This window comes from Ceratosolen solmsi, unplaced genomic scaffold, assembly GCF_000503995.2.
Source record: "Ceratosolen solmsi marchali unplaced genomic scaffold, CerSol_1.0 scaffold48, whole genome shotgun sequence".
NCBI lineage: Eukaryota > Metazoa > Arthropoda > Insecta > Hymenoptera > Agaonidae > Ceratosolen > Ceratosolen solmsi.
The window spans coordinates 1,012,696-1,038,247 of NW_011948440.1; the positions used below are offsets into that span (position 1 = coordinate 1,012,696).

Below are 25,552 nucleotides of genomic sequence, written 5' to 3' on the forward strand. Positions count from 1 at the left end.
TGACACGCCGGAACATCAGCACCTCAATCGTCCAAAAAACTATAAGCAGAGCGAGCTGATGTGACGCCGGGTAAGTAAGACTTAGAAAGTAAGAGAGCAAAACGCGAAATAGTCCATCTCTCGAGCACTACGGAAGCACATGAATGAAAGATCTCGTTGTCTGATGTCAATCTCGCTGTCCTCCTCTCGCGTATTGAACTTAGTCGAGTAGCAATCGCCTCCTGAACGCTGAACGCGCATACCTCCACAGTAGATAAAACCAGGACGCAGTCAGACGTGCCGCGTCGCCATCCCATAAATCCAGCTTCCCGGTACTGAACTCGGTGATCCGCGCTGCCCCGCCAAAACTAGTCGTTACACGGATATGACAATTCTCTCACTGTGCAATCTGATTGGCGCTTCGAGAGAAAGTTGGACTTTTAAAGGGAATTTATCCTCGAGCGCTTTATTTCCATAACTTTCGTCAATTTGCCTCCCGCTATTTTACCCTCTCGATGCACGCAAAGTTACGTCGTGCAAGCATTACCAATGATTCTTCGAAAAGCGACGAACTTTAGAAAAGCGTGCTCGTATGATCTATTGTCAAAGAAGCAGTTCAGCGTTTTTTGTCGTCTGGAAGTAAATCAGTGTTCTGAGTCGATTTTATGAAGCTCTTATGTACATGAAAGTCATTAAAGGCCGGCGACGCTTTCCGATATAAATTCAAATTTGCGTAAGTACTTTGCGATTATATTCGTGGCTGTTTCCTTTGAAAACAATCGATTGAAAGAAATATTGGATTGTGATTTTTAATTTAGGCGATAATGATTGTGAATTATTTTTGTTGTTGCTCTCCTTCTTATAATAATCTTTGGTCTCAAAATAATTGTAAACATGCTGCTACAGTATTCTAATTTTATAAAGTTGATTTCAATTTTAGCTTTAATAATAATAAGTAAATATTTCAAACATGTCTATTAAACAACATACTTTCACTATTTGAATTATAATTGGAATAAGTTAGAAAAATGTTTAAGTTTTATAACTTACCGACTATCAACGCTAAATTACCATAGAATTTTAATGGTAACAAAAACTTTTAATCCATATCAAAAATGTATTATTACAACTATTAATTAATTAAACAATTATTATAACTATTTTGATAATTGTATTAATTCTGTAATTATCAATTTTAGAGGTAATGCTTAAATTTTGAAAAAATCTACGTTCAAAATAAAAATAATAGTCTATAATTCGTTTAAATGTAAAATTTTGAAAGTTGAATAAAAATGAGATAAATGAGTCCCTTCCAAGATGTAAAAGTTATAAAATATTCTTTTGGATATTAAAAGATCTAAAACTTATAAAGTTTAGAAAATATCATATTATGCGAAAGAGGATAAAAATCTCAAAGTTTTAATGCCATTACTTGACTCTTACATACAATTTGTAATTCACTCAATCATTTGAAAATTATGTTATCAATTTGTAAATGTAGCTTTATGCTGTTGACATTGAAATATCGAGTGATTTCTACTTTGTAAAAATATATTTTAATATTGTTAATTGCAAAAACATATACAGAAATTTATAGAGCAGTTTTTAATAAGACATACGAAATATTTTAATATCCAGTTATACATATGACAAATAGCTGTTTTACAATTTATTTAATTTCTCTGCTCTTGTTATAGTCGCTAATTATATTCGGCAACTATTACTTACTCATTATATTATTAACCATTTTTCCTCATTTCTTACCCTCAATAGTGTTTATGGTCGTTCACGACAAATCTTACAATAAAAATAATATTTAATTTCTGACTATGGGGAAGATTAGCTTAAATATTATATTTAATTAAAATTCAACGTATAAATTAATAAGTATCGGACTCATTGAAAATTTAATATTTTCGCTTAAGTCACTTTCACAAAGAATATTAATTTTTATCTAAAATATTTTAATTATTTTTATTTCTGTTTTATTAAGCTCTAATAATACTTACATCTTCGTTTATTTAAAAGATACTGTAATTTATATTTTTTTCATTTATTACTTAATGCAAATATAGAGAATTAAATATAACAAAAAATAATATATATGTATGTATGCGAGCGTTATATGTAAATGAAGATTAAGGAGAATATTTATAATCAACTAATCAACAAATCACTAAGTTATAGCTTATAAGAAATTACGTCCTATTGAATATTTGTATATTTTTAAGCACTAATAGATGATTCTTTTTTTTTAAAGGAAAGCATTATTTAGTATCATATTTTATTTTAATGCTTATTGACTTTAATTAACTTCGTATTATAAATAAAACATAATTAAATTACTTCCTGAACCTTTGTTAAATTCACGTTAGATAATATTTTTTCTATTAACCTATCTTGTTTATATTCTTATAAATTGTATAAAAGATCTATCTATATATCAGCTTCTAACTCTCTCTCTCTCTCTCTCTCTCTCTCTCTCTCTCTCTCTCTCTCTCTATCTATCTATCTATCTATCTATCTATCTCTCTATCTCTATCTATCTATCTATCTCTCCATCTCTCTCGCGTGTACAGACACACTGTTTAGATTTTTGTCAGTTAATACATCTCTATCATATCTTTAATTTTTACATCAAAGAATGATAAACGCTTGTACTGTATAGCTTAAAGTAAACCATTTTTCACCATATATGGATATATAAGACAGTTATTAACCAAAAATCTTTATATTCAATCAAATATTCATATTTCACAGAAAATGTTGAATGCTATTCTCTTCTTTTGCATAAAGTGAATGATACCTAAAGCTTATTCTGACTTTCATCTCGAAATTCTCGAAACGATGATCCTCCTTTACATCTATTTATATTTCTTGAATTTTCAATTACTACGTACAGCAATGATATTTCAGATATACAATATAGACTATTATAAATTATTATCTATAGGTATTTTAAGAATATTAAAATGTTCCATTCATTAGGAAGTTCTCTATTTTATTATTTTCATTTATCAACTGTGAATACAGCTATTACCGATTAATTTATAAAGTCATATATAATTTTTATCCTTCACAATTTTTCAAACCATTAGATATAAATATTAGATTATAAATACTTTTTATACTACATTTAAAAATATTAATTTTTCTACGTACAATTCAATTATATGTTTATATCGTTTATCAACTTCACAAATTCCTGCAAAAATACAAAAATTATGCATATTTTTATCTTCGTTAGAAGCATTTTTTTTATGTAATATGAATATAAATCGTGATATGAATAATGGATATGAATAAGGATATAAATAATTATTTAATGAATATATAAAAGTTTTAAAATATTGTTACTGCATATTTCATATTCATTTTGTTATACTATATAATGTTACTTGTTTTCATTTTATAAATAATGACAGATATAATTTTATGTAGAGTGTTGTAAATTTCTTGAATTCGAAAAATGTAGAAATCACAATATGATATATTATAGGAAACACAGAAAAAAAGACTAATAATATAAAATAAATACGTGATTGTATAAATGATGGATAGGAAAATAATGTATTTTAAAATACAACAGAATTGTTCAATAAAATATAAAAATAAAATATATGATGTAAAAGCCGTAAAGTTAAAAAAGCAGCTTTTATAAAAAAAAATTGATAAAAACATAAATATAGATTTATTGGGAGCATCCAGAAATAAGAAAGATTGATATTTAAGTTAATTAAATGAAATAAGAAATAGAATTATTAGAAAATATACAAATAGAAAATTATAAATTGAGTAAGAAACTAAATACAACTAGTCTAAATAAGAAAATATTTTGAAAATAATTGCTTAGACAAGTATATCGGTAACACTAGGGGAAGTTTTTCAAATAAATGTTCTACAAGTTATGAAAAAAAAAAATATTAATAATTATAAAAAAAAAAAAAATAGAAGAATACTATAACGAAGGAGGAGATTAGAGAGTAAAAGAAATACTAATAAAAATAATTATAAAAAGTCTTTAAAGTGTATGTAAAGGTATTAAAGAGAAGACTAATTAGAAAAGTTAGAGCTAAATTGTAGAAGAAACAATTTAGACGATATCAAGGATGCAGTCACAGTAGCAAACTACAGAACAGACTGAAGATAATAAAGAAGCTGGTAAAGTATTTGCATATTTCTTGGATCTGAAAGAGTCTTTTATTAAAGTAGATGAAAAATTATGATCGCAAATTTGAACAAATGAAAACAAAAAAAAAACTAAAATGAAGCTAATTGATAAAAAAGGAATTTATATTAATGATTATGTGGAATAAGAAATAATATTATATAGTATTATAAACAGTGCAAATGATTTGTTAATATGCCGACTAATCTAGATGCACTTTAATGTATATAATTATAAAAAAAAATATGCTATTATAGAGAAAAGAATAAAATTAATATATGCAAACGTCTTTTATATTTTAAGGGAAATATAAAGAGTATATGAAACGTATGCTAAATAGACTAGAGTATTTAAAATTTAAGAAAATTGTAGAATGAACGGAGAATCAATAACCATATGCAAGAAGAAAATAGAGGTAAAATACGATAGTGGAAAGTTGAAAAAGCAACACATAGAGAATTATATTTTCGAATCATATAGATAAAAAATATAAAATTATACGAAAAAGTGGTATTTGAGGAAAACAATGAAGAATTAATAGAAATATGAAAAACACAGATGAAATAAATATTAATGTTTATTAAATAATACAAAATTATATAATTAAGTTAAAAATTTTCTTATAGCATACAAAATAATTCAATGCAGGAAAAATAAAACAATTTAATGTAGAAAAAATATTGTAGTTAAGGTAAGAGTTCATTTGAAATCATAATTATTTACATGAGCTTGTATACACAAAGTATTTGTATATGTGTAAATATAAGTCGTTGAATTATATTTGTAAGAAAAGCTTACAGCAGAAACAAAGAAAATAGCTTGATGATGATTCTATTTATCTTGTTTACATATACAAATTAATTTATATAATACTTATCTAAGCTATAATAACTTTTTACTTGAACAAATCGAGTCATTTCTTTGCTATTTTACACTTTACATTTTCTGCACATAATAAGGTTTATAATATGATATTAATTATCATATGCTTAAAAATTACTTATTATATAATGAAAACAAAAATTTATTTACATTAATTTATCTCGTTATTAAAATGATAATTCATTCGGCATAAGTAAATATGTAATCAAATTATTTTTCAATTTACGCACGTTACATATTAAATTTCTTCTCTTTCTCAAAAGTATAAATTATAAAAAATAAAAAGTAATAATCATATCAATTATTCACTACACACAAAAATTATTTCGCACGCGCAAACACATTATTATTAAAAATCCAGAAATTTATATTAAATAGAAAATAGAATATAGTTAAAATAAAAAATATTTGGACTGAAGATTACTATCAAGAAGATTTCTTCATGGAAATAAATTAATTAATTAATATATTTTAAAAGTATTATAAGAAATGGGATTTTATACATTTAAAGATAATTTTATATCACAAATCCATATATATGTATATATATATATATATATATATATATATATATAAAACACTTACATGAAAAAACCATTTATATGGATATATTGTGTATCGTCTATATTTTGTCAATTCATATCTGTCAGCAAACTACCATTTTTTTTTAATAATTTTCTTTCACCAGCAGAACCATAACATTTTCAATGTTTTCGAGGCCACAAAATACAATCCGTATTATATTGATATGATATTCAAATACTTGAATATTATAATGATATGACATTGTTATACAACCATATTCAAATTATATTTGAACAATTTATAGCTATTTATGGCTCATAATACATATGCGGTTCATAGTAATGCGTTTTAAACGACGCGGAAGTAGCATTTTCACGATTTTCCAGATCGCTGAATACGAAAATTATATTTAATTTCTATTTTGATCATTAACATCAGTTAATATATTCAGATTTCAGTATTTATTAGTTTTAGTCGTTTACTGTAAATTATATGAAAATTGATTCTTTAGATTTCTAGATTATTATATGAATAATGACGTTTTTTATTAACAAAAATTTATTTTATATCGCATAAAATTCTTTTGTTATAAAATTTCTTGAAATTTTCTGTTAAATAATTATAAACTAATAAATCACTAATGTTTATTTAATATGAATTTGTCAATCAATATTCATACAAATCTGAATATTGATATTAATTAATTTGATAGTTGTTGAAAATTTATCGAATCCATACCGGTTTTATTAAATATTAAGATTCAACAAAGTATATAATTTTATTTGTTAACATTTAAAAACATCGTTAAAAAATCAGTCTCTGTTTATTCTTTAGTATTTACAAGTGATAATATAATTATCTGAACGTATATTTTATTTTAATATTACTGTCCACTGTACTGTGCTACTACATTATTTTGGCTAATAACCATTAAGAAAGAATGCTTTTAAGAATAATTGTTAAATAATATTTTGATATAATTATTGAATACCAGTAATCATGTTAAAATCTATTCATTTATTAATTTATGTTTTATATTAAACACCATAATAAATTATTAAGATAATGATATTACATAATAACTCTGTCGTATGATAATACAGTAGATTTTTTATTACATGTATCTTTAACTAGTTAGAGTCACTATTAATTAATTTTCTTGTCGCAAATTAATAAAGTTTTAATATAAAAAATAACTAATTATAACGAATTGTTAATATTAATATATATTATACATATGTACTTATAAATGCAATATTAGATGGAATTTTATATTTTAAAGCTTTATATTCATTCAGATTTATTACGTAATTACTTATATTCTCAATGTTATAGATATAAGCACGAAGTTTTTATATAAAAACATAGTAAAGCATATAATAGTAAAATTCAAATTTATATAATTGAGATCGAAATCTGCTTTTTTTTTATATATATATTATTAATTTTAAATAAGCACGAGTTTTAACAATAAATTTTCCATGTATAATAATAAGAAATAAAGGCTAATTAAAATTCTTATCAATCTTCTATCCAATTAAATAATTTCATCTGATTAAAATATTACTTCCGTCATAAAAAAAAAAGTAATTTAACAATTAGAATACGATCAAATGAAATAAATCAAATCGAATAAATGGACATGAAAGGTAAAATATGTATCTACAATAATCATACATGAAAATCTCAACAACAAAAGCATTGCAGAGGATAAAAAATTGAATAAAATAAAAGCAAATAATGTAATACCAAATAAATGCACCAGTCCACTCTACCTTGGCCAATGTCGTTATTCTATTTTTCCTTTAGCGTGACTTTTCTTGATAATACTAGAATTTTCCGGAATGTAAAACTTTCGAATACTTTTCACAAACAAATAGCAGAAGAGTCTTTCAAGTTATTTTTTCTCGTATTATTTAAACTTCATGATTAAGATATCCGTCAATGGAGATTATCAAATCAGTTCAAGTTTATGCTGACGTAAGAATTACCACAAGTAGGAATTGCTTCAATATCAGTTTTATGTTCATCATGTCATACATTGTAATTTCTCTACTTCAGCTCAATTTTTCTTCCTTTATAAAACACGAAGCAAAGTTTAATATCGTATATAAAGTAACTCAAGCTTTTAAGTTTACTCTTCAGGATTTCCTAAGCAAAACTTTATAATTTCAACAGTAACTAAAATGTTAAGTATTGCAATATTTAGATTTATATTTAAATATTCATAAATAATACATATGTAAATTATTCAAATTAATCGATATTGAAGTATTAATGCTATTTATTATATTTGAGAATGCAACACTAATGCTACTAACTGATATATCCAAACTGATAAATAAAAAGCACAACTATATTATAACCTTATTCTTAATGTAAAGAAATCTATTGTAAATATAAATTTATATTACATTATTTAACATAATTTTATTTTAACACATATTGTCATAGAAGCTACGTAATTTATATATGAATAGAAATTTATGAATATCTGTTTGCACGATACATTCATAATATTGTATATTTTTAATAAACTAATTAACTGATGATCATCTAAAACATACGATTACATACAAATCTTTTATTAATAGTAATTCTTCTTTAATCATTATTTATACAATGTATGATAATAAATAATTGCATCGTGAATCTTTCACGCCTAACTTACGTCCGTTATATGTTAAAACTTTCTAGCATCCAAATCATGCAACTGACTAACAAGCATAAAATATCCTTACAATATTTTCCATTCAAACAAAGTTATCGAAGATATTGCATAAACATAACAATTATGCATAGTATTAGGATCATATAATTAAAACGTCGCAACCAAACAGCCACATCAAAGTAGTGCAATATTTTATGAAAATAGCCATCTAGCAGACTCACATCATTGGATTATCGAATACCGATAACGTCACGTAAAATATGCCATCGTGAAAAGTCTGTAGATCCGACTCGCGCTTCTTAAAGAGTTCAAATCTGACGAACTGATAGAAATATCACCAATATCTATGTCTTCGTAAGTTAAATCAAATTTTCGGATATTTAACCATACTCACCTTATGGTAATGAAATATTGCAAATATATTGAATTTTGAATTTTTAATATAATGTCGAATTCGAATACGTATGAATATAATACGTGTTAGGAATATATGCAAATCGGAGTATTTTTATAATAGAGTATACGTTAAGGATATGTATGTATACGTGTAGGCATGAACGTAATGATTTTGTAAGTTTCTTTTCATGTCTTTATGTTTTAAAATCGAAATTATTGCTGGATGACAATTAAATAAGCAATTATTTAATTTATTAATGCATCGTAAATATTAAGAAAATCAATTTCTTTTTTTATCAAGATTTTTTTAATATCAAGAAGTCAAATAATATAAAAATCTTAATATAAACTATACTATTAAAATCTTCAATATGAAATAACAAAATTTAAAAACGAGGCAAATTTTATATAAAATTTTTAATATTGATTACTGGAATAAATATAGCTGTATAAATATTTTCTATATAAAATGACATTAAAATTATAATATACAAATCTCGACTAGAATTAAAAATCTGCTAAACTAAATAAGCTCAAAGCTTATTATAATTCACATATATCCACCTTACTTAAATAATTACTATTTAAATATATTTAATTTCAATGTCAATCATACTATCTTATTTTAAATAAAATGTTCATGAATAAATTTACTTATACAGGAAATTGCAATTGAGTGAAAACCACATTTACTTATACTTTCATTAATGAATTTTCTACATTATTTTTCTATTCTTAATGACACTAGAATCATAGTTTTTTTAATGATATTTGATTTAAATCTGTAATCACAGTTAAAATTATATATATATATATATATATATATTGCATAAATTTTATAAGTAACTGAATGTATGATATATATTATTATCTTTATATTTCATATAAGCAAGAATTTTTATATCGAACTTTTCTTATGATACAAATGACAATTTGTGGTGGTTTATGATGGCTTTCATTCTTTGATTTATGATATGCGAATAAAACTATTAAATTTTATATGAAAATTCATTATTCAAAATTACAAAAATAGGAATACTATAATTCCACTAAAAGAATTACTCGATAAATTTTATTTCTTTCGGTAAACTGTATAAATGTATAGCACATAATCTTTCTGGAAACTATTTAAATATACTACTTATTTATATATATATATATATATATTAGATAACAATAATAGAATATAATATTATATGGTTGGCAATAAAACAAATGAAATATAAATACATTTCTTACAAATGTTGATTGAATGTTATTTAACAATAAATGTATTGAAGTGAAATGTAAAATTCATTATGATGAATCCATTATTGGGTGTTTTGTTATGTATGAACATGTTTGCACTGTGTTTTGTTACTCTTAAGGTATCCAAGATGTAAGGGAACTCTTCACAAATGTGATATATAGTCCATTATTTCACTGAATTTAAAATTTTTATAATTTAAAAAGTTGCATGTTTCGGAATAATTGTAAATCTTCAGTTGTATCAATAAATCATCTAGTTTTCATTCAATTTCTAATTTTATTGTCTTATTTACTTTATAAATTTCTATTAAAATTCTATTAAATAATAAATTTTATAAATGTAAATGTAAATTATTAATTTTACAGGAACCATTTAAAGAATTTATGAATAATATAGATTCACTTGGGGTTTATAAGTTAAATCGGCTCTTAAATTTTAGTTTACTTTCACTGATGCTAATACTTCATTAGAAGATAAGTTTAAGTATATGTAAAGATTATTTATCACATTAATTCCCTTTTAGTTTTACAAAATTTATATGTTTTCCAATTTTCATAATGCAGATATTCAAATGTCAAATATGTTACAATTTTGTTTCTGCGGTTGGTGGGCTTGTCAGTTTTTTTTTTTCACTTTAACATTTTTTCCTTTCCACATAATGAATATTTCTAACTTTTCTTTATTATTACATTAAGATATTTTTAAAGTATTTTAGGAGTTCGTTATGCACCATGCTTAAATGAATGCTATTAAGGCACTTTTCTACTAGATTTTCACGAATATCCTTAAAAATCTTATTGAATAAGAACTTTAAATTTAATCATATTAAAATACAATTTAAAATTTGAATATATTCTGTAGCATAGTCCAGTAACTTTATTATTAAAGCATAAATGAAAAATAGTACTTACAGTGAAATTATCTACTTTTTAATTTCATTCGTAGCAGTGTATAATACAAATGTAGGTTACGCGTTCAAAAATTATATGCGTTCTCCAACTTTGATAACTTCTCGATATATTCAGACTCCTCGGTACAAATGTGTATAATGAAATAGTTCTATTGAACGTGAAACACAATCAGTTTTTTCATACGCAAACGTACGTGTGCATCTACATGTGTGGTTAATATGCTATAAGATTTCTCATATTTTATATTTATAGATGCGCAAGTATTTTTACAATTCAGTAAAATATCAATAAAATTTATTTCGGATACTTGATTGCATAGTCATATATCTTCCACGTGCAATTTAGAAAGTATAATATGAAAGTATAGGTTTTCGGCTGTGGATGTCTGCGATTTCACAGAATATTGAGCTTTATATTATAAAGATTTTTCATAAGGTTTTGTACCATTCGAACGAATCTAAAGCAAAAAAGAATGCAATTACACTTTTTCCGGTACATACGAAGAGAAAAGAATAGCTATTTTGTACAAATGATTTTGCTTATTTATGTAGTTTTTTAAATAAAAAATATTCTTATTAAATTGAAGTTTAATTTAAAATTATTATCGTCATAGATCTCATTATATTAGAAAGATAATTTTGAGGATTGAATTAAAAATTTCTATAACACTTTATAATTTAACATATGTAATAACAAAAAAAAATAGTTTACGGCTGATTATATCTCGAGTATTTCCCTTAATTTTGCATTCACCAGGCACACATAAATGAAGTTCGGTAAATATAATTATCGAAAATTTGGATTTATTAAAAAAATTATTTATTTACAATTATGTCTTATTATAATTGCTTGTAAATATGTCAACCGTCAAACTTGATTCTATAGTTCGAAAACTGCATTTTACAATACCTACTGCATATTTAATATTTATCTTGTAACATAATTGTCACAAAACGAAAATTAAAATGAAACTTACAACAACATCAACAAAAATGAATTTTTTTATTTGAACACTTTGTTGTAGGACTTAGCTTAAGCTATCTTTCTAGCTACAGCGGACAGAATTCAAGTACCGTGCTATCCGAGCGTGATCTCTTAAATTTTAATTCCTTCCACTCGTAGCGTGAACATCTTAGTGCAAAAACTTTACGGGAACGCTATAAGCGACATTATTTACATATACGGAGTGACGACGACTCGCCTTCGATGTTGAGGTCCCGGTAACTGAAGTAGGCGGGTCGGGGATACGATAATGAATGCAGCGGTAGTCGTCCAGGCTTTCCTTCGAAGCACACACACGCGTCTCGTCATTACATTATTCATGGGACTTCAACGGCAATGATTGACAATAGAAAATCTTGGACGAGAAAAACCGAACAAGACAGTCTTGGTAAACATGCCGTACGCAAGAAACGGGAATTATGTGGCGCGTTTGATTTCGGGAATCTCGAGTTGGGTGTACATTGTAATAATGTAAATTTCAAGTTCAAGAAACTAATGTTAGACGTTTTTCAATGTAAACTGATATATTTTTTGTCCAAATTTTAACTAAATTTTCAAGAGCCTTAACTAATGTTTAACAACTCTAAATTGTTACAAGAAGAAATAAGTTTTGAGCTCACAAGTCAAAATAGTTCAGAAAATTTTGTTAATAGTCGGTTAAAAGTATTTAATACTTTCACGTAAAGAATAACATTATAGCACTTCAAATTGTTCATTCAATTATTCAATACTAAATTTTCGGTAAAATTATATTTTCCGTAAAAAGTAAAATATATATCCTTTTTAAAATACACTGATAAATACAACTTTTAAATACACTATATTTTTTGGGATTAGTAATCAAATTTTTGGATAAATAAAACGAAATTTATGGAAATTTAGTAACATATATTCAAATAATACTTCATCACATTGTCATCGCTCTTTTTAGTTTAACAATGATATTATTTATATAGTTAAATAATAATATTATTCGTATATCATACACATATGAAATATCATCCATTACATAAAAAAAAATAATATAAATCATAATAAATAGCATTACAGCATTAAATTACTACGGTACAATTTATTTTAAATTAATTTTTTAATTAATGATACTTATTTTAATCGAAGCTTCTGCAATGCGTAAAAAGAAGAGGAGCAGAATACATAAATTTATCACAACAATAAAAGTATGTAGTAATTTATAATTGGAATTGATAATTAATAATTGATAATTAATGACTGTTAAATAAATTGAGCATTGATCGCATAAAATAGATGCAACTAGTACGTAAAAGGACTAAAGAGATCGTAAAAAAATAATAAATGACATACCATACGACTAAAAAGCGAAAGATACGCTTGCCTCGTAAAATTAATGAAAAGTATGCAATAATTTTGAGGAGAATAAGAGAATGAATATAAAAGGAGTTGAAAGTTAAGAAGATATTTAACGAGCACAAATTTAAGTTGAAAAAACTAATTGTTTTTTTACGTATGATTCGTATTTGTATTTTCATGCTCGAACAAACAAATACTAATACTGCAATACTGCCATTCTATTCTATCTAAGTGCTATGTGTAAATTAATAAATGTCGAGAACTGTAATTGGTTCTCTGCACTAATGAGAGCGTGTATAATTTTCTAAATAGCTTAATTCTCAATAACGAAATTGTATAAAGAATTGCCTTTATATAAAAAAAAATAAAAAAAAAGGAACAAAACAATAATTTTTTCAAGCTAAAAGACTGTAAAAATTTCGAAATCTAATTTATCTGACGCTTGTACTCATTAATTTAAAAATGTAAGATAATAATTATTTTTATACTAAGATAGGCAATTACATTTTTTAATTACCCATAACTGAAAGAAAAAAAATTATTAAAAAACATTGTAATATGCGAAAAAATAACGCAGCTTAAATATTACGTAGTTTATCATTACGATAGTTAAAAAGTTCGATTTAAATGATTTATGTGACAATTTTAATAGATAATATTTAATCGAACGATTGCTTCTTTCCATTGATGTAAATGATAAATCTTATTTAGAAAAAATTTCATTTCATGATGTATTTTTGGGATTAGCATTTGCCTGTAGGAATTTTAGCAGTCAAGTTAATGCTTAAAACCAATTTACTATAAAAAGTTCAATAATATCGCCGTTTATTCTCTTACATGAAACGAGTAAGAATATTAATATCGTTAAAATTATAAATTACATTAAATACAATCGTATAATAGTAAATTATAATTTCTTTGTTATTTTTTTTTAACGAATTTAAGGCATTGCCAAGCTAGTGTGTTGAATAATATGAAAAAATATTAAAATGCTATAGGTAGGTATACTATCGGAATTTTCTGTTTCAGCTGAATTTACAATTTTTCTTTTATTATATAAAATTTTCGATTTCGAGTATCTACTTTGGGGCAAATAAAAGTAACGTCGGTGACTGAACGGTGGCAGTGAGAATAATTAAAGCTGCTAAAAATGCATCCACGTAGTCGATAAATGTTCAGACAGTAATAGATGTAGGTATGTGACGGGAGTAACTATTTTCGGTAATAACCTCTTGATTAAGGTCGACCCGTTGGTCAGGCTTCCAATTGGTATCAGTTTCAGCATACTGCACGCCCAGGCTATCGCGGACTCGAATGCATACGCTAGCGATAATCGCGCCGCCCCCGCTCTCCTAAGTGGCAAAATAAAAAGTCCAGGTCGATGAATAAAAGATGACGCAGCTAATACCAGAATTTATGGAAGCGCGCGCTATCTCGATTGCAAAATGAGAGGGCAGGAATTGAAAAAAGGAGATGGAATTTTGCGCAAACAGGGCTGCTTCTGCTGTAGCGTCAGCTGATCGTTTTTACCCGGAGTGCGCAGATCGAAAAGATGCAGCGAGTTGCCGCGTTATCTCTATGCGTGCACACTCTTGCGTTACATATATACATTGCCAGTAAACCCTATTTTTATTCACCTTTTTGCCATATCGATATACACACGGGCGCGCGGTCACCTTTCATCCACCACTAACACCACCATCACCACAAATTTCCCGTCTCCTCTCCTCGTTTTCCCTCTCCTCCGATACTCTCAATCTGTCTGTTTGTATTTTTTCCTCCTATGCTTCCTCTTGTTCTTTCTGCTCGTTGAACGGTATTTGATTTATAGTCGCGCGCCCGGCCATCAGAAAGTATTGGCGACGCTTTTAGTGTTTTTAGTTCCTTGCTATGCCAAGCGAGAGGATGATTTATGTTGCTTGGCACTGCCGCTAGTGCGCACTTGGGTATTACCGTTCGATTTCGACGAATTCGAGACGACGGATACTCAGTCTTATTACTTCTTCACAGAACTGTCAATTAGACGTAAAAAGCTTCTCATTTTTACCTATTACATATACGCGCGCGCGCGTGTGTGTGTTATGGGTATTTCAATTTATTATGGTATCCTTTCAATACACGTACAGACAATGGTATCATAATTTCAGAGCTACTTTTCATATACAAAATTTATTAACTCTGTCAATTGTAACTGTGCACCAGATATTATTTATTATTCCAGTATTTCACCGATTAAAATATTTCAATGCCTAAAAATGGAAAAACAATATTATTACCAACCTATGAAAATTTATTCGTAAAATGACTTAAATAATTAATGTATCTTAATTGTAAAACTAAGTGAAATAATCTCCCTCGAGTAATGGAGAGCACGTGGCTTAAATAAAATTTTAACTTAAAATAAGTTAATTGCAGATAAATAATTCTTAAACAATTTCCCGAGTTATCATCCACATTACGTATATACGAGAATCCTTCGTTTATTTTATTGAAAACATTTTTTACTTTTATATTTTTATAATACAAAATACCTCTCTGTCATGCCTAACGACCTCTCGTTCGTCAAATCGCATTCTTTAAAAAAACATTATCTCCGTACCGCGAATATCAATAACAACAAAATAGCAACGTCCGATGCTATAAATCCAAATTTTATTAATCAAGACTTTCTTTAATCATTTAATGATGATATTACAGTGAATTCTGAAGGCGGACTCGATAGTTAAGCTAAGGGATGGATGTCTCGTGGCAGTGGGAGCAGCGAGAGCACTGCCATAACTTTTTACTCGGGATCTTGAAGCGCGCGAAGAAAGCACTCAAACTGCCTGCTAGTAAGTATTCTTCGTTTTAACGCCGACCTGAATCATCATCATCATCATCATAATCATCATCATCATCATCATCATCATAATCATAATCATAATCATAATCATAATCATCATAATCATCATCATCATCATAATCATCATCATCATCATCATCATCATCATCATCATCATCATCATCATCATCATCATCATCATCATCATCATCATCATCATCATCATCATCATCATCATCATAATCATAATCATAATCATAATCATAATCATCATAATCATCATCATCATCATAATCATCATCATCATCATCATCATCTTCTTCTTCTTCTTCTTCTTCTTGTTCTTCTTCTTCTTCTTCTTCTTCGTCTTCTTCTTCTTCGTCTTCTTCTTCCTCTTTCTCTTCTTGTTCTTCGCCTCCGAATTACCACCCTTCTCAATCTTTTCATATACGTGTACGAAAGAGGTGGGGATTCGGGCGGAACTGCTTTTGACTTCTATGGGGCCGATTATTCGACGATTGGTTATTTAATGCACGGAAAAATATAGCTTTAAAAAATTACTGAAAAAAGTTCCAGGATTGGGGATGAATTGTAAACTAGATATTTAACGATATTGAGGCAGATTGGAAGGAAAGTATGCGAGGCGTGTAATTACTGAAAATATTGATATTTCGGTTATTATTTATTCTGGATATAGATGCGCCATACAAACAGGGGGTTAATGGGTTTTTGTTATGCGTATGACTGATAGTACATGTGATACACTTTTGCAATAGCTGGCTATTATTATATTTTATAATACCCATAGGCCATCCAATAATTATTAATAGGTAATTATGGTCTATTGAGTTTTGTACATTGCAATTTTTGTTCTTAAAATTCTTATAATTATCATTGGATATATAGTAGAGCTAAATAAATTTAAATTACCTTTGATAAGGTGTTTCTTAAGGGTCTCACATTGATAATATTATTTTAGTGATACAGATAGTAGTGCATGAAAAATTTATTATTATTATTTCCATGAAATATACTTAATATTTACAATAAAACATAAAAAGAAATATTGTCACTATTTTATCCCACGTGTCTATCTTTATAAAAGACTAAAAAATGAATTGGAAAATGCTATCTCTTGATATCAACAGTCATTGATAATCGGTAAATGTATATATTGCGGTAGTATAGATCTGATAATCTTAATAATCGACTGAAAATCATTATATCAGAATCGAGGGTAATAATTCGTCAAATATCAAAGACTTTAAATTGCAATTTCATCATTAATACATTAATACATTTAGTAGGCAGTAATTTAGCAATTTTCTTTATCCCTTAATACAGCAAGAGCTTGTGGGAAGAAAAACTGCGAGAAAGAATGTTGCGAAGCTTACATAAGTAGTATCCAGCATGCAGTCTCCCCCTACGAAATATCCATGCACATCTAATAAAGTGAAAGCAAATTAAGTGGATTTCATGAAGCCGATGTAGTAAGGAGTGGGCGCTTGGATGTTTAGACGCAGATGAAGCACTCAACTGCCGGAAGGTCGACCGAATCAAGAGGCCATTGAAGCAGCATCGTTTGATGGCTCGTTGGTGACCTGTTCCATTGAGGGGCGCCGGGGCGACGGCCGTGGGCCCAACACCCCGTCCACTTCTGTACCACTAAACGATGCACGTAGTTGGGGCCGAGGCCCAGCTAGTGAGCATGTGGCTCACTAGAGAATGAAGAAGCAAAACGTCCGGACTTTATCGTTGATCGTCTGCACGTTTACCTATCTCCTCATTGGCGCAGCATTCTTCGACATTCTCGAGTCCGAGACGGAGAACCGACGCAAAGAAGCTCTGGACGGTAAAGCCACTCGGCGCTTAGCAATAAGCAAAGTCATTCTCGACAATAATCATCAAATGGTCTTTTCATTTGCTTAATTCGTGCTGCACCTTAAGCCTACTCCGGGCTCGATATAATATTTTCTAATTTATTCCAGTTTAGGAACACTATTTTCTCGTAATTAATCGAAGCAATTGTGATGCAAGAGTTTCTAATTAAAGCCAAATGAATCTACACGAGTCGTAACAAAAATCACTTAATCAAAGAAAATAGGGACTTTTTCGGCCAAAATTGCTTTCTCGCTCTTCAAAATTCACTATCTAGATTATAATTTTTCAACAAAAATCTTTGATACGAACGTTTAGTTATTATTCGAAATATAAATTGACGATAATATGTGGATATAGTCTTTAATTCACTTCGAGGTATAATCAGATTCGAGAAGTAATCACTAGAAAATTATGAAATCAAAGATATTAAGAATAATACAATTAAGTAAAAGGATAAGAAGATGAAGTCATTATTTATATTTGAAAAATTACATTCACAATTGCTTATCGTAAATTTAACACTCTTTTTTTTAAACGAGTATATAAATTTAATACAAAAATGTCAAATCATCAAATTGTTTATGCGAGAATAATTAAATGACGAATTAAAAGTTCGCCTATTAATGTGCTAAAATTTCGTTCGTTTTTCAAACAAAAATCAACGGAAGAAAAAGTCAAAATTAAAGTTATTAAAGTATAAATGAGAAAAATAGAAGTGAAATAAAAGTCAAGGCTAAATTTAATTTTAAAATTGGCTGAGAAAATTATATATCAAACGTTATATCTTAACAAATCAAAAAAAAAAAAAAAACAAAAAAAAAATTTATTATTTAACTTATTTTATGGTATATAATTGAAAATATTTGTGCTCGAAGTTAAGAAGGGAAAAATAAAGAATTTCCCTTATATTACGACGTTATACGCTATAAAATGAAAAAAAAAACAGAAGTTATTTCTATTTGCTGATTGTTAAATTATTTGCTTTAAGCGATTATAAATGACATACGGTAATAAAAAGAATCGGATCACATTATATTTGAGTACGTAAATAGTTAAGTTTTCAATTCTATAAAAATTTTACTCCGTTGTAACTGATTTATTCGATCGATAATCGAGGCGCTCGGCCTTTGATAAACGATTAGCTAAATCACATAACCATTAACGAGGACGTCCAACAGATATAAATATTCACAAACATGAAATATTTTCATTTCCTTCTTTTCAGCCATTGAAAGAATGGTTATACGCAAATATAATATAAGCGTGGAAGACTTCAAAATCATGGAGACTGTGGCGCTGAAAACGGAGCCTCATAAAGCCGGCCAGCAGTGGAAATTCATCGGAGCATTTTACTACGCTACCACTGTACTCACAACCATTGGTACATACCATTTCACATTGACAATCGCAATAGATAATTAATCGAGCAAAATTAAGAATTCTCAAATGTATTTGTCGAATGCATAACGCGGATAGACTTACGGCCCCCGCAATCCCATCATCAATAATAAAAGGTGCGCGACCAATGTAAACGCAAAAAATCATTAAAGCTGGACGCAGCTGTAATCGAAGGCGACGTAGTTTATTCGATAGAGCGGCTCGCGTTTACTCCCGCACTCCCGTAAAGAAATCTGCTTTGGTAAATCGATCAGCACCGTAAAGTAAAACAATAAAATAAACAACTGGTCGAGCGTTTATGTTAAAGCCAAGTTAAAATATCGGATGTTGGTAAGTAATGAGTAAATTCCCGCGTCGGTAAATCAACATCCCACCCCGACCCACCCACCCCCAAAATCCTCGGGACGCCCGCGTCTATCAAACCAACTCCTTTGCCAATACTAAAAAACGTTGTCCTTTTGAATTTGTATGTACACAGGTTACGGGCACTCGACGCCCAACACGATAAGCGGCAAACTCTTCACCATGTTCTACGCGATCATTGGCATCCCACTGGGCCTTGTAATGTTCCAGAGCATCGGCGAGCGGCTGAACAAGTTCTCCTCGGTCGTTATACGAAACGTTAAGCAGCTTCTCAACTGCAAGGATATTCAGGTAAAAGAGAACTTTTCCATACTAGAAAGCGGCGGGTCATCTTATGCCGGAAACTTTTTCCCCTTCGCTTTAATACGGAGGCGGGATCGCTTGCATTTTGAGGCCCGACGATTTTTCAGTTTTAAAAATCTCGAGAATTAATACTGTGCCATTAAATATTCGAATTGTCAAACAGAGAGAGAGAGAGAGAGAGAGAGAGAGAGAGAGAGAATTAGAGAAAGGAAAGAAAGGATATGTTTTACCGTACACTGTAGAAGTGCCGTCATCGGTGATTTTAAGTTGCATTTCAATTATTTACTCTTTTCTTATTTTTTTATTTTTTACTTTTCAGAGGTCTATTTTGGTTGCCGGGTGAAAGCTGAATCCCGCCATCAGTTTGGAAAGCGATGTTTTGTATGAGAAAAGGATTTGGGAAAATATTTGCACAAAAGCTGATTATGTTTCGAGTGAAATAGCTTAACGTTTTATGACATTTTATGCGAAATAAATACTTTCTGTGGCGATTCTCTATTGAATGGAAATTAAATATACGTATTCTCGTAAAAAGCATTTAGTAAAAGTATTATGGCAATATTAAAATGCGAATGTTGCACATGTATAGTTAAATTTAAAGCTTCAAGTGCAAAATGCCATTTCGTTTTTTTTATTTTTGGTTTTTTTTTTTTGTTTTTTGTTTTTGATTTTGAATGTAAAGATAGAATACTTGTAGTTTTAGACTATAAGTATTAATAATCAAGCTCTAATGAAATATAAATATCTAAGTAAGTAAGTAAGGAAGCGATACGAAACCCTTATCTTTTTTATCTGGCCTTGTTACAAATATCTCTAATTTTCAGCAGAAAATTCTTGTTGATATTTCAAAAATTGAATTTCAAATTTTACGTGTAATGTTTCACAATAGCGTAGCTTGAAATCAAATCAATAGAACTTGGCAAATATGAATTTCTGATTTTGATAGAAACTTTGTAAAATTAAAATCAATCGGATTAAAATGTACAACCCGTCATATGTTTACGAGAAAAAATACTTTATGTTTTTCCAATATTTAACATTCTTTTTATATTTTTGATATAATTTTATAAATAATGAGTTCAATAAGTATCAAATCCCTGTTTATAACTATATTACTCCGAGGATGCTTCTCTATCATTGTCATACAACCTAACATTAAAAAATGTGAAAAATGAATGACATTATAAGCATTTCTCAGCTTTTGAGTAAATCACGAAACTTTTATATTAAATCAATAAAACTTAAATATATATCTATTGATTAAAATACCATTGTTAAGAATTATTTATGTAATATATTATTATAACCTTTGCAATAACTGAAAGCAATTACTACATGTGCATGCATATAGCTATTTTACAATATAAACTATTTAAAGTGGTTGCGAAAATTTTCAACAAGTAAAATTATTGAAATACTTTAATCTTTTGTTCTCACTCTCTCTCTCTCCCTCTACTAAATAATTTTATAATTTGGTATGGAATGAAATTATTTTGTATAAACATTTTTATAGTCTAATTTTTTAAATTTCGTATGTGATATTTAATAATCACTTATAAATTTATTTCTTTTTTTTTTCAGATAATTTTCCATGTAATATTTATAATTAAGAGTAGCAAAAATTTTAACTTTTGTTTAGAAGCGAAAGATTTCAGTCAAATTATAAAAAATATTCATTTACTTATCGATTTATTAGAAAATTTTTATCAGACAATTGTTATTGATATTCATATAGATTTATTATTTATTTATTTATTTCCTTAATTGTTTTTTATTTCTCTAAATTAGAGATGTATAACAGATAATTTAATTTACACAGAACAGAAATAGCGAATAAGTGTATTTGCAAAGTAATTTTCTATTAGACCGATTTATGATTGTTTTAGCACAGTTTCTTTAAAAGCTAATAATATATGGAATACCAATTATTGTTTCTTTAAATCAAGAGAATTGGTAATATGCGCGTAAATGTCACTTAATCAATATAAATGTAATATCATCGAAGGCATTACCCGGCAATATATTACAATAACGTCTTCCCGCAGGCTTCGGAAATCAACCTAATCTGCGTGGTGACGACTTTATCGATTCTAACGATCGCTGGGGGCGCCGCGGCTTTCTCTCGCTACGAGGGCTGGTCCTACTTTGACTCAGTCTACTACTGCTTCATTACCCTGACGACTATTGGCTTCGGCGACATGGTCGCCCTGCAGAAGGACAATGCCCTCGTCAGTAAGCCAGAGTATATCATGTTCGCCCTGATCTTCATTCTATTCGGCCTGGCGATCGTAGCCGCCTCCCTCAACCTGCTGGTACTTAGATTCGTCACCATGAATACGGAAGATGAGAGACGAGATGAAGCAGAAGCCCTTCAAGTAATTATTTACTTCAATTAGATTGCAAAAACCAGTCGAAAAACCAGTAGAAAAACCAGTAGAAAAACGGCTTTTCCATTATCTTCGCGCATACATAGCAAAGCCGAATTAACGATAAAAAGAGAAGAGTTTATTGTTTCTATTTTTTTTTTTTTTTTTTTTTTTTTTTTTAAAAAATGACGAGCGCCTCACTATTTAACGTAATAACAATAATTAACAATTAATAATCGCTAATGGCAAACGATTATTCGGAATAAATAATAATGATGAAATGATTGAATATTGATGAATATTTCTCATTGCAGGCAGCACAGGGGGCTGTGCGACTAGAGGGTGACGTGATAACGGCCAACGGCTCGATCCTCTCGGGCCAGCTCGGCACCCAGGGCGACACAATATCGCTGGACGATGACGCGTCGGTCTGCAGCTGCCGCTGCAGCGGCTTCTATAAAAAGCGACGGAGACCGCGTTTCACGGTGCGCCGCTCTCCCAGTAGGATCGCCCACCTACTGCTGATGCAACCGCTGCCCCCGAGCAGCTCCCTCGACGACGACGACGACGACACGCCCGAGTACGAGGAGTACCAGTACCAGCGAGAGCATCAGCAGTACCGGCGAGAGCAGCCGAAGCTCGATGAACTGTCGCAGCACAGATATGCGATGAGGCCGTCCTCATTGGCCCCGCTGACGCATCTGCCGTTAATCTACCAGCACAGGGCCAGCATTTGATCGGCCAAAAGCGATTTTAAGGCTACGCTTGGTCGAACGATTGATGCGCGACGACGAGACTCCCTCTAGCGGCGACTCCACGTTCTCCAGCACGGCTGATGCTTGCGTCGTTCGAGCGCTTTCCGAGGATTCGAGTGGGATATCTGAGATGCGTCTTAACGATAAAGGGGCTTGGGAGTGAAGTAGGCAGGCGTGGAGGGAGAGAGAAAGAGAGACGTTTCTAGTTCTTTCCTATTTATGGTATTTTTCGTTTTCCGTGATGGCGTGGAGTAAGACTGGCAGTAGTGTCTACAGTAGCCAAACGCTGTATAAGGTTGGGCTCCGCTACTACCTTTCCGACCAATCATATTTGACCATATAAATAAACCAGGATCTACGTTCCACGTGGACCCGACAAATGTGATCGTTAGCCTGATGTTATGAACCAGTGCCGGGCCCAATACTGTAACATTAGACCAATAAGAGTTTAAGGATCTTTATTTATTTATTAATATTATAGAGAAGGCCGATCTAGCACTTCTTCCGTGCATACTCAATATTTCAGAATAAAATCAATTTTTAATTCGGAATTCTGACACACCAATACGAATATCATCGAGAACTGTATTTATCGTTTCGCCATTACACTACTAAAGATTATTTAGTAATGAATAAATAAAGTCATTCGAAAATGGTGAAATTTAGACCTCTCTTTCTTTTTCCTCAAGACAAAAGAAATGAAACGTGAATTGATTATTTCCAAATCAGCAGATAATTAGTTAACTTACAGAGTAGATAGGTAATGAAGTAATGCCAACGCGACAAAAGTATATAGTGCGCGGGATATATAACGAGTTGAGATGAAGACTAACGACGATAAAGTTATATTTAGATGATGAAAAGTCTTAGGGTGTGCGCAATAAATAAAAGAAAATTCTGGTCGGCTCCTAAATAATATTGCCAATCGCGGCGATGTAAGCGAACAGAATAATGTATGACGATCGGAGCGACTTTCTGTACAGTTATTATAGTCTCCCCTGTGGTGCCTCACCCAAGTTCGTAACTAATACGTACATATATGGTAGAGAGATACTAGATTTTTATTTAAAAAATTTTCTCCTTTCAATAATGAAAAAATATCATCGATCAATCGATTATGTCGGCCATGAATCGGGCGAGCTTATATAAACACTAAACATTAAAAATTAATATATTAAACAAGAAGACAGAAAGAAATTGAAAGAATGATAGAGACAGAGAGAGAGAGAGAGAGAGAATGAGAAGAGAAAGTGAAAAATAATAAAAAAATTAAGATAATTTAATTATGTGAAAATCGCCTTTTCCCCTAAAGATGTTCCACAAGTAAAAAGGATTTAGCATAATTTAAGCTCTTCCTTTTTCATGTGAATAAAATGAATTATTAATATTTAATATATAAATGAAAACTTATAATAAAGATAACTTAGTAGCGATATTCGAGAGAATAATCGAAGAGAGCCGCAGCAAAGCTCAAACTTATCTTATAATGTACCGTAGAAAGTATGATGTATGAATGATATAAGTAATTAAAAAAAAAAGAAAAGAAAAAAAACAATAATAAAAATGTGACGAATATGTATGTTGTACTTGTACGTACGTGTACGTAATTAAATGCCAGAGACTGAAAAATCACCTCGTTTTAACAAATTTATTTATAAGATGAAAAAACTAAGGAGAATTAAAATTAAAAATTTTTTTAAAAATCGTTAATCAACATTGACAATTTCATCATTATTATTTAAAAAAAAAATATATATATATATATATCTAGAATAAAATTTTATAAAGTCGTATGATGTAAATGTAAAAATAAAGAATATTGTATTCACTTATTAAACAGTAAAAGTTCAATATTTTCAATGAAGTAATCGAGGTAATGGGAATGAAAATTTCTTAGCCTGAATGAGTTTTTATTTATATATACTTACGCATGTAAAATTTCGATATTTTTAATTCTAAGAGGTGTTTTCAGCGATTCTACATCAAATCCTTTGATTAAATCTGGTATTCAAATATTTTAATCATTATAAAATTATTACGTAATTATTACTTAATTATTACAAAATTTTTTTAAAACTTATAAATATTAAAAAATGAATTAAGAAATATCAACTTATATATTTTATTCTACGTAGATAAGTAATTAAATGCACAATTATATTCTTAATGTAAAGTAATTATTTCTTTGTAAAAAATTTGAGAGACGTGTTTCTAAAATTGCTGAAAGTCTCTGCAGCAATTATTTTGTTGAAAGTCTAACTGAATTATATCTTGAAATAAACAAAAATTGCGTACAAAACAGTTAAAGTACAATTTCCGTTCAACAAAAGAATGTAACAAAATAAAATATGAATCGCTGTACGAGATACTAAATAAGAAAGATAGATAAAGCGCGGGAACGAAGATGAAAAGAAAGAAAGAATGTATGAAGATTTAGGCGAATAAAGAAACCGTAGATTCAAAATAAAATAAGTTAATTAATTATATCTACATCATACTGCATCATATTTGAATGATGTTATAAAAAAACTTTTACATTAATAAGAAATTTTA

General features: G+C 28.9%; 1 protein-coding gene across 1 annotated transcript; it reads left to right on the forward strand.

Annotated features, from left to right (window-relative positions):
* Positions 1–17,464: 17,464 nt before the first annotated feature.
* On the forward strand, positions 17,465–24,208 carry Task6 (TWIK-related acid-sensitive K[+] channel 6). The gene is made up of 5 exons (XM_011503799.1): positions 17,465–17,785; positions 19,040–19,195; positions 19,691–19,866; positions 21,924–22,253; positions 22,559–24,208. Exons 1-5 carry the CDS (start codon positions 17,659–17,661, stop codon positions 22,979–22,981), a joined length of 1,212 nt encoding a protein of 403 aa, XP_011502101.1. The 5' UTR covers positions 17,465–17,658; the 3' UTR covers positions 22,982–24,208.
* Positions 24,209–25,552: the final 1,344 nt, after the last annotated feature.

Bases quoted from the DNA above. Each gene is read 5' to 3' on its own strand.
- Task6 (XM_011503799.1), top strand. From the start codon at position 17,659: ATGAAGAAGCAAAACGTCCGGACTTTATCGTTGATCGTCTGCACGTTT. The intron at 17,786-19,039 runs GTAAAGCCACTC...CCTTCTTTTCAG, and splicing joins ACGCAAAGAAGCTCTGGACG to CCATTGAAAGAATGGTTATA. The intron at 19,196-19,690 runs GTACATACCATT...GTATGTACACAG, and splicing joins CACTGTACTCACAACCATTG to GTTACGGGCACTCGACGCCC.